Below are 11,680 nucleotides of genomic sequence, written 5' to 3' on the forward strand. Positions count from 1 at the left end.
ACAAACCGAACACTACTCGTTTTACCCGAAACGAACCAACTAACCCATTTACTATCAAGTTCATTACTTTATCAATAACCATGACCCGATATATCATCCTACCAATTTTCATGTAAATCCGAACACGAAAAGTAAACCTTTTTAACAAAAACGTACCTTTGAGGTTTTTGTATGAAATCACTCGAGATGCTCAAAACCATATCAAACGAACTCCGATTTGAGTGATTCAAGCGGCCACGGAACCGTCTCGTCTCGACCTACAAACCCATCAGCTCACCTTCTCTGGAAACCGCCGCTACAGTCGCCGGAACAGCTGAAAGTCGCCGGAATCTTCACTTTTGAGCTGTTATGGTTTTACTGATAAAAATCGGACTTCCCGACCTCTGATCGAAGATCTTTTCGGTGTAAAACTTCATTTATATGTCAGGAATAGTCGGTTAAAATTTGAGACCGATCCGACGGCTAGATCTCCGGGAATCTTTGTGTCTTTGTGGGTGTTTTTCTTAAAAACGGGAATTGGGTTAAGTGTGTGTTTTGATGGTGTAGGCTATGGTGTGGGGATGTATGAAAATGGAAAGGATTAGGGTTTAAGGGGTATTTATACTCCCTTAAGCCCATGGACCTTAGGTCCATCTTTTCTTTTTGGTCCATAATTAATTCCATCTAATTAGCCTACTTATCCTTCCATCTTTATTATTTTATATCTCTACTAACTTAAGTAAATTTTTCCGTCTTAAGTAAATAATGTATTAATTATTTATTCTTAGAAATTTGGGATGTTACATCGGTCAACATGAGAACCTGGTCATTAGGAGATCTCGGTCAACGAGGGTTCTCGGCCAAGGGGGTTCTCGGCCATGAGAGTTCTCGGCCAGGAACAATGGTTCTCGGTCAACATACGAGTTCTCAGTCAAAGTTGATGATTTCGGTCAATGATCTCGGTCCCAAGTGTTCTCGGTCACGAGTTCTTGGCTGAGTTCTCTGTCCTTGAGTTCTCGGCCAGTTAGTAACTCGAGGTGGACTTTGGGCCTGGCCAGTTAGGCCCAGTTATTTAATGAACAGATGGGCCAGATTTAGCTAAGTCCACTGGATGCTAAGCCCATTATCTTAAGCTTAACAAATAAGCCCAGCTTAACCCCAGCCAGGGGCTCTGCCCCTAGAACCCCGCTGCCAAGGGCGCTGCCCCCGGACCCCCGTTCGTTGTGGGTTATATAAAGATAGAAATACGTTATGAGTAGTAATAGTTAATTGATACATGTAAATATTATACAGCTAGCCGTGCACAACTCAAGAAAGAGATTACGATTAACGGTGAACGTAACCGCATTCAGGTGAGTTTCTAGCCCCATTCCTTGTTATGTTTTCGGAGCTGTGTGCATACTCGATGTGTTTGTTAATACATTTATCCTAAATGATAAGTGTATGCCATATGTGATATATGTGATAGATATGAATGATTGCTTGTCGGTACGCGAACGATCTTTGGATATTGCGCGTACTTTCAGGTTGCAAATAAAGATATGAATGTTATATATGGATGATGTATGATCGTTATGAACGAATGCTTGTCGGGGCGTGAACAATCTTCGGATATTGCACGTATCGACAAGGAGTATGATTGTTAAATGAATGATGTGAAGAACTCCTAGAGTGTTCTTACGATATGATGTAATTATTGTATATGTGAATTAAGTGTATGCAGGTACAGGAATGGTATGTGAATTCTACGTCTGACGCAATAAGTTAGGATGGCAAATCCCTCTAACTTCCGTTGGGCTTAGACTTGGCATGTGATGGCGTAGTTAAGGACTGTAGGCCATATACGTGTTATAGATGATAGATGATTCGTAGTTAAGGACTGTGGACCTTATACGTAATTTAGATAGGAGTCAGCATAGGAAAGGACTGTGGACCTTATACGTGCTGAAATTGTATTGTGGTAGCATAGGGGAGGACTGTGGACCTTGTACGTGCTATGAATTAGGTTGCAACATAGGGAGGGACTGTGGACCTTGTACGTGTTGTTAATGTAGGATGGTATAGGGAAGGACTACGGACCTTGCACGTACCATAAAAGGTGAGCATAGGTAAGGACTGCGGACATTTTTCGTGTTCACGACCTTGAGTATAGGTATAGACGGTGGACTATGAACATACTCTCGGTGTACTGAGGTAAGTGATAGTAGTAAGTATGTATGTAGAACAGAAGAGTAACTAGTTAAGTATGAGTATGTATCTTCGGATACGCAAGTATGTATGATGTGTATGTAATGTGCATTACCTGATTAACTAGAACTCACTCAGCGTAGCTGACTTTTAGTATGCACGCAGGTGAGCTGAATGTAGAGTTATATGAGGATGACACATGGCATGGATTGAACGGCTGGCATCTGAAGATGGAAGAAACGATGGTGTTTAAAATATGGTGTTTTAAGTTGGTTTTAAAGAAAGGATTTAATGTTTTGTAACGAATGATTGATGTTTTATATTCCGTAAAATTTTTAATAAACTCTGATTTGTAGAACTTTGTTTATGAGTAAATCTGACGTTAAAGTAGGGCTACCGGGAACGGGGCCTTATATCCCTCCACTTCAAATTATTGATGAAGTATAACAATGCATAAATAAATAAATAAAAATAATAAAATAAATGAAAGTGAATCAAACGTAATTTCAAAATTAGAATGCATTGTGCATATTTGTTTGATTGTGATGAGGTATAAAAGGGTAAAAGGTCATATCATTTTTTTTTTCTCTTTTGTAGTTTTGTTCAGTAAGTCAATTAAATTGTGAATTTTTGCAAATAAAAAAGAGGTAATCAGTTTTTAATAAGCCTATAACATAGCAAGAACCATAAAATTTGATAACCATTTTGTCATTTATTTCATTCAAAACATTTGACAAGAACGGAAGAACGAATTCATAACCATTTTGCGATTCATAGACTTTGAATCGCAAAGTCTACTACTACTACTACCACTACCTTCTGCACCCGCTCTAAGAAGCGAACCGCCTCGGGAGCTAGGGATCCAAAAGTGTCGAAGGCAAATGGAATGAACACGTGCTGATTCTCCAAACACGTTGTCTCATGCTTAGCAACCTTTCTAGATTCCGCTCTCAATACCGCCAGTCCCGGTACGAAGCCACTGTCTCTCAGCCCCACCAACAGGGACACCCCGGTGAGGTCAACACACGCATGCTTACCCCCTGCTCAGCCAAATACAAGAACATCCGCATGACGCAGGGTAGATCTTCCCTCTTGTGGATCAGTCAAAAAGTTAGCAGGTGCCTCTTTCTTGGCTGAGATCCCGGCACGTCTAAGCACATCCCATAAGACATCTCTAACCCAGACATGACGATACTTGAATCCCGACAATTCCTTACATTGGAGGGCATGCTCACTAAATCTATTCAAACAAGCTTTTTTACAAATGGGGCATGATTCATCTAGAGGGAAAAGAGGAATCATAAGCCGGTATTTAAGGATGTCTCTGTATTCAACTGCCGACACCCGTTGCCCAAGACCTTCAATGGGCATCGGTTTCGCGTGTTCGTTATTGTTGGTAGGTATCAAGTTTCGACATTTTAGACCCCGAAACATGTTAAACATGTTAGATGGGAAAACATTTTGCAATATCCAAATTCTAACTTTCCTATCTAATGTTACAAAAATAGTAGACAGTGAAGATATAAAAAAAATTGTTTTAAGGGTCCGTATTGAACAAAAGAAACTTGGGTTTAAAAGAGATCCATTTCATGTGGTTTTTCTACTTTTCTTCGTTGATTTAGACTTTTTTGCTTTTGATGTTACACAAAGATATAATGAGATGACAAGAAAATATTTCGGTACTAAATTTATCATTCTTAAATTTGATTTTTGTTATAAAAATTGCCGAGGTGACTCTCATACATCACTTATATATTCAAACGGCTTTTAAAAAAGGCTATGCATAAAACTTAAAAACTAACCTGATGACCAGTGGCGGAGCCACATGATGATCATCGGGTTGGGTCGAACCCAGATTTGTTTCGGTTTTATATATAACTTATAGTGTTGAATTCAGTGGCGGAGCCACATTATCAACACCGGGTTTGGTCGAACCCGGTCTTCTTTCGGTCTTATATATAACCTATAGTGTTGAATTAACGAGCGAACTCGTTCTTTTTCAATAAGCAAAACCGGTATCGTTTAAAAAAATATATTCAAACCCCCTAATTATGAAAAAATTAGTTATATATTTTAATAATGAATATTCTTTTTATAAAATATAAAAAGCTTTTTAAAAAACTAAAAAAATTAGTAACAAACATCATATATGGGTCAATAATAACCCATGTATAGATTAACAATCCGAAATTATTAATGCAATGGGTCAATAAGCCCAACACATTTAACATGCATAAACATAATACATAAATAAAAAATAAAACAAACTAAAGCCCTGGCCATTGCCTCAGCAATCGATCAGCTTCTTTCTATCGACCAGACGATCATTGCCTCATCGCCTTCGGCGGTTTACTTCAAGGTTTCAACCAGTGTCAACAACCAATTTGTTAATCTATCGTTTGAGAAATGTTTTTCTTTAATGAAGCATGTGAAGACTGATTTGCGTATCATTTGGGTGACGATTATATAAATGATGCTTGTATATGTTATATTTAAAATGAGTTCTTTTTCAAAGTCGCTATTGAAAATATCGTCTTCAAAACATGAAGCGCGTAGAGAACAATAATAATGTGTAATATCTTTTTATTTAATATGACTTTGTATTTTATTGAATTTTAACAATATATTTTTGTCATGGCAATGATATTGCATTTTATTTATCTAACCGTATGATCGACCGGCCTGACTTATTCGGGCTCAAAAACTTCGACACTGAAAAAAATCTAGCATCGAAAAATCCTAAACTCGTAGGAAAAACTTCATGGTTTCGCCACTGGTTGAATTAACAAGTGAACTCATTCTTTTTCGGCGAGCAAACCCAACATCATTCTAAAAAATAAATTCGAACCCATTGGTTATAAAAGGTTTAGTTAAAAAAAGATTTAGTAACGAATATTCATTTTATAAAATATAAAAGTTTTTTTTAAAGAAACTATAAATATTATCATTATAAATGGGCCAATAATACCCTGTTACCCTATATATAGCTTAATAAAAAGCCCAAACTACTCATAGAATGAGTCAATAAGCCCAACCCAAATAACAGTCTTAAACATAATACCTAAATAAGCAAACCAGAAATAGGTCATCGCCTTAGCAACCGATCAGCTTCTTTCTATCGACCAGATAACCATTGCCTCATCACCTTCGCCATTCGCCTCAAGGTTTTAACCATCGCCAACAACCAATACTTGTTGGTCTATCGTTTGAGAAATGTTTTTCTTCAATGAAGCATGTGAACTCGGATTTGCATAATCATTTGGGTGACGATTATATGAATGATGTTTGTATTTGTTATATTGGAAATGAGTTCTTTTTCAAAGTCACGATTAAAGATTTTTTTTAAAACATGAAAACACGTAAGGAGCAATTATAATATCAATATTTTTTTTATTTAATGACTTTATATTTTATTGAATGTTAACGATATATTTTTATTATGATAGTGATATTGCGTTTTATTTGTCAAACTGAAAGATCAACTCGACTCATTCGGGCCCGAAAACATTAACACCAGAAAACAAAGTTCAAGCATCATCGAAAAATTACGAAACCATAAGAAAATTTTCCCAATGGTAGTGACTTACATGTGACGATATGGTTGGCGTGTGTGGCTCTCTTTGTTAAGTTGATTTTTTTATCTGTTAAAAGTACAAATCGAGATATTATATTCATAAGAAAAAGTTAAATTATAAATTAAGGCAAGCAAAAAAAAATATGGGAATAATTTGTAGCCTAAAAATATCTTTAAAAAATTCAAGAAAAACAATAAAAAAAATTATAACTCAAAATATAAATAAAACACTAAAATATTTCCCACGTTATTCTCACTAAAAAAAATGAAAAAGACACAATAACGAAAATAAACAAAAACACAATGATAAAAAAAATAAAGACACAATAAATCATAAAATATAACAAATGTCAAGCAACACATAATACAATATTAAGTAATATAACACAATAACAAAAAAAAACACATTGTTAAAAAAACACAATTAATGATGAAATTACATAAAAAAACACAATAATAAATAACAAGAAAGTATTATCTTTATTCTTAACACCATGCCTTTTTTTAGAACAAGAAGGAAGGGGGGCATTTTATTAAAAAAAAATTATTTTTTTTGTTTTTATTTTTAATTTTGAGTTATGATTTATGTATTAGTTTTTATTATTTTTTAATGTTTTTCTTGTCACAAATCTTTTTTGTTTTTTATCTCTTTGTAGAATAATTTGACCTTATATACGTAATAACTTTTAATTATATAAGACTTCTTATTATTAGACTGGATGTAAATTTATGAAAACTATTAACTAAATAATTTACATGCTACATGTATAAAACTAGTGTTTTACTCACCATGTTTCGCCGATACATCTAGAATCTGATTGTGTACATATTTCGTTTTGGCGGTGCGCTAATATACATTTGGTTGTTATGGATTAAGTTTGTTAAGAACCATAATTAAATAAAAATAATAAAAGAAAATAGTTTGTGGCCATTGAAGATATATATATATATATATATATACTAGTTTTTATCACCCGTATTACGGGGGTTGTTTTATATTATTTGTTCTAATATTTACTTTACTTTTGAATTTATATTTTTTATATTGTATGAAAGTTAATAATATACTTATGGTTTGATGATAAATTGTTTCACAAATAAATAAGATGCTATAACCCGGTTTAAAAGTTATATGGTTTTGATGACACCCAAGACCCGTTTATTATTTTTACTATAAAATTGGTTTTTTTTAATTATAAATAATATTTATGAAAGTTATTAATATACTTATAGTTTGATGAGACCCAAGAACCGTTTTTTTACTATCAAATTGGTTTTTTAATTTAAATAATATATATATATTTCTTAAAATAAATAAGATATTAATTTTTATTATATCCTATTTTATTGGATTTTTACATCAATAATTTGGTGAGAATAATTTTTTATTTAATGAGATGTTATTACGGGGGTTGTTTTATATTATTTGTTTCTAATATTTACTAATTTTTTTAATTTTGATCTTTTTATTGTATGAAAGTTATTAATATACTTATGGTTTGATGATAAATTGTTCACAAATAAATGAGATGTTATAACCCGGTTTAAAAGTTATATGGGTTTGATGAGACCAAAGAAGAAATATCTTACCAGACTTAAATCAGTGCATTAGCATCTATACTATGATGATATCAACCCGTGTATAAGTAGGTCAGTTTGCCTTTAAAACAATAAAAAATTTGGTAAAATGAAAATGAATTAGGTGCACATGAAAATTTGCATTAAAGATATAGATGTATCAATATGAAATAGTTGGGTGCAAAATTAGGGTTAGGTTTACTCCTACCGCTCTCCAGATCGTCAGCACTCGATTTCGCCATTTCTTTGCCTGTGATGTTAGAGAAGTGATGGTAGCCGGTCAAAACAATCAAATAAAAATTGTTGATGACGGCATGCCTTAAATATATAGCATATTTGAAGTATTGATGTCGGATGAGGAAGATTTTAGAGGAAGATAATCAAATCCTATTGATTATTCTTGAGGAGAAGGGGTAGAAGATTAGGGTTTTTTTATGTTACTGTCTAAAGTTTGAACTTTGAATATGATGAAGAAGGTGAAGAGCGTAGATAAACACGTAACTTACATGGGAAGATTGAGGACGAAAGAGAAAAGAGACAGGGAAGGCGTATACAGCTTCTTTTGGTTGCCAAGTCAGCACGTACGTAACTTTTATGCTTAACAAGTGTACACAACTTCTAAGAGGGGAACAAGTGTCCCAAAATATCTTCATTTATTATATCGGGGAATGTATTACTGGGTTAGCCCATCAAGGCCCTAAGTATAATTAGTAAAGAATAAAAACTGATAGATTGAGCTGAGCTCAACAAAGGCCATAGTAATATGAGTTTGTTGAACCTGTGTGAACTTGCTGATTGACTTTCAATTTAAATTGAATTTATTTATTTATTAGATCAATTTGAGAAAAACTTAGACCTATGTGGTATGCCTTTATATCTGAAAAATAACACCATTACTTACATATATCATTTATATTGTTCACCTTATGTCACAATTTTGTCTTGAAATGAATGTTTATTGATTTTTAACAAAATGTAGGATGATAGGCTATATGTTATGGTTTGTTTTACTCATTCTTCATTATTTATCGTGTCAACGTCAAATAACTTTTTCCTTAATGGGGTCGCATTATTATGAGCTTGTCGTAACCACGTGATAAGTCTTTTTAAAGCTAACGAACATAAATTGTGAAAATTAAATAGGTTAATGTCAATTATTATTTAAAATATAAGTGTAAAAATGAAACTTCAAAAAATATTTAAAAACTCAAAACACATAGACCAGCCATATTAGACCAATGTTTACGTAGTCGCTAGATGTTATATGGCGTTAAAAAGGTAAAATACATCAAGCAGTTGTCCTCTCAAATTTACGAAAACATTAGTGCCTTTATACTAGTTTTATGAAACACAACTCACGTATATAAAAATTACAGAACTATACTAAATGGCATTTAAAACAAATGAAATCAAAACTACACTAAACGACATTTAGAATAGCCACCAAACATGCCAACAGACGATGACGTATTGATTTACTTGCTTAAAGTCTTAAACTGTGATGCGTTTGACTTGGAGTTTTGGCTTATTTGATTTAAAGAAAACTTGAAAACGATATACAATTCGAGCGTGCATAGCATCACTCAAAATAAATTCATATATATAAAATGGCTTATATAATAGACAAACTCAAGATAAAGATAACAACTTTTTTAAATTATCATTAAGTATAATAAACTTCTTAAATATACGTGTAGATGAACGTAGAAGGTGACATGTGGTACTGCTAATATTCACATATTGCTTTTTTTAACAAACTAGGCTATGCGTAATGGTTAACCTTTTTTAAAGGGTATTCTTTGACAAATCATTATCACTTTTTTAGGTTTCAAGTTAAAAACATGTGTAATGGGTAATGAATTTTAATGCCCCTCAATGATTAGAAGTTTAACACATCAAGACACATCTGACTTTATTGTAGAAACGTCTATGCCCCCTCTTATAACGGCCCATAATGCCCAGGGATGACGTATGGATTTTATTCGCCTCTAAAATGTCTCATTACACATAGCATTAAAAAACATAAACAGGGTAAAAAGCCACCACCAGCGGTTAATTGCTTATCTCCTCTTCCCCCACCGGCGGCTAATCGCTCATCTCCTTCGTCTAAGAAGCTTGTCTCCTCTTATGAAGAGGCCATGTTTTACTTTTCAACATTTCCATTTCCCAGTCCCACACTCATCATTTTTGTTAATATAAAGGGTACCAACATTGTTTTTAAAACCGGGTTTTAATATAATTAGATCAGATTTTAATAATGAATTAAATCATGTTTAAAATTCTGTAATAAAGATAAAGATGAAAAATTAATCCAAAATTTAATTAGTGGTATATTAGCTAGTATGTAAGGTAGTTGTTTTCTATATTTCGTTTTCATGAAAATACTAAAATGTGGCTAAATGACGTCAGTTTGAGAAAATTCAATTTTGTACAAACTAATAAAGAATGTGATTTTCTCACATGTCCCTTCCTGTTGAGCCGATGCATGAACTAAAATGTCCATTAATTCCACATTTCTAATCTTTTACAATTGACAAACTTTACATTTAAGTTACGTAAAAGTTTTTTATCTGCCCATCTAACAATATTATTTTATTAAACTATTAACTATTTAAATAAAAATAAATGTAATCCTAGTTGACAATAATTTAGTAAAATAAGGTTAATCAAGACATGAAAAAATAATTAACAAACGAGGAATGACTTGGCCCGTTGACAAAACTCAAAATATAATATTTTTAACAATATGACTTCATCGCTCTCGCTTTCACCGGGCATTACCCGGTTCAGCTCACAACCCGTTTTCATCATTTATTTCCTCTATAAAACCATTCAAATATTCACACAACAATACAACCATAATTTCCATGTTCATATCTTTAATCTCAATTGCTTCAAAGATGTTCATCATGTCCATCAAATCACAACCCGGAACAAGATCGATGTTCGATTTGGCGTACGATAGAGGATAAATAAATCAAACCTTAGTTTCGTGTCGTTTTTTATGATTTTCTGTTTTAGCAGGTCATTTTGTATTGGTGTATCGTCCTGTCTAGTTGCTTACTAGATAGTTTTTTTATATTTTTTATAATATAGCTGTCGTTAAAAAAACAGTACTGATGGAATCTGTCAAGTCCAGTACTGGAAAGAAAAACTTCATTGCGAAGACATGGAAGAGGTGTAGATCTTTTCCACACGGACACAACGGGAACGTGGGCGGTTTGTCAAAGAGTAAGTCTTGGAACGGGAAAGAGTTAAAGAAGAAGAAAATCACACCGGAAGGGTTCTTTCCGGTGTGTGTGGGACCAGAGAAACTCCGGTTCGCAATCAAGACAAAGTACGCGAACCATCCCTTGTTTTCGATGCTCCTAGAAGATGCGGAAACCGAATATGGTTACCACTGTGACGGTCCGATATTGCTTCCATGCGACGTTGAGTTGTTCTACAAGGTGTTGACCGAGATGAAGGCAAAAGATGTGCAACCGGTTGGATGGAGCTTTGCGAACGGGTCATGCAGCCCGTTTAATCCTAGCCGTCGGTTGCGAATCAACGGTGTGGATCAGATGGGGAAAGGGTATGGATCCTATGAAGCTTTAATTAAAATATGAAGCTTGATTAAGATCATGAGTTGATCTTGTTTGTTTAAAGATAAAACTTGTATAAGTAACGTCTTGTGTTTATGTATTATGTAATTTAATTGTGTAAAAGTGTGCATGCAATCAAATACGTTTTGATTTTTGAATTGCATGTCACAATAATATACTTTTTTTGTTTTGTTTTAATCCGAGGGATTTCTATAGGTTAAAAGTTAAAAATAAAATCGAATCCGAAACCTAACTAAACATGTTTTCAGTTTTGATATGACCGATATGGTTTAATTCTTTGTGGTTTTTAAAATAGTTGTAACGAAGTTTGATTGGATAAAATTAAACATTTCGTCATTTGTCTACTCATTGAAATTTACATCTTCCATTTTTAATTTTAACTATTACACTTACCACTCACTCCATTGAATATTTTCTTCTTTTAGTGGATGGATGTTAGAAACGGTCGTTAAAGGTAGTTATGTGCAAAGCATATGAGGGCGTTTCTGTCTTTTTATCCTATACGTTGACTGTTTATCTGATTTACTCAAACAATAATTAAAAAATCATGGTCCCCACTCTCCATATGAATGCCACGCCATCTTTTGTTCTATGTCCTTATCTTTCCTCTATCTCTCACTTGTCCGTCAAACCAAACCATCTCATAATTATAACAACACCCACATTAAAGCCGCTTTAGAGAAAGTCCGTTTCAAGCAACTTGAAGCCGAGTTTTGTGAATCTTGATGTTTGGGTCCATTTTTTTGGTGAAGCATAA

At 33.6% G+C, this 11,680-nt stretch overlaps 1 protein-coding gene across 1 annotated transcript; it reads left to right on the top strand.

The window, feature by feature from the left end:
• Window positions 1-10,437: 10,437 nt before the first annotated feature.
• LOC143637447 (auxin-responsive protein SAUR71-like) lies at window positions 10,438-10,926 on the top strand. The gene has a single exon (XM_077104840.1). It carries the CDS (start codon window positions 10,438-10,440, stop codon window positions 10,924-10,926), a length of 489 nt encoding a protein of 162 aa, XP_076960955.1.
• The last annotated feature ends 754 nt before the right edge of the window (window positions 10,927-11,680 follow it).

The sequence above is a fragment of the Bidens hawaiensis genome, unplaced genomic scaffold (genome assembly GCF_021521415.1).
Source record: "Bidens hawaiensis isolate Kalapana, Puna unplaced genomic scaffold, B.hawaiensis_p1.1 tig00008283_1, whole genome shotgun sequence".
Classification (NCBI taxonomy): Eukaryota; Viridiplantae; Streptophyta; class Magnoliopsida; order Asterales; family Asteraceae; genus Bidens; species Bidens hawaiensis.

Excerpts from the sequence above, each read along its gene's own strand:
- LOC143637447 (XM_077104840.1), top strand. The coding sequence starts at position 10,438 with ATGGAATCTGTCAAGTCCAGTACTGGAAAGAAAAACTTCATTGCGAAG.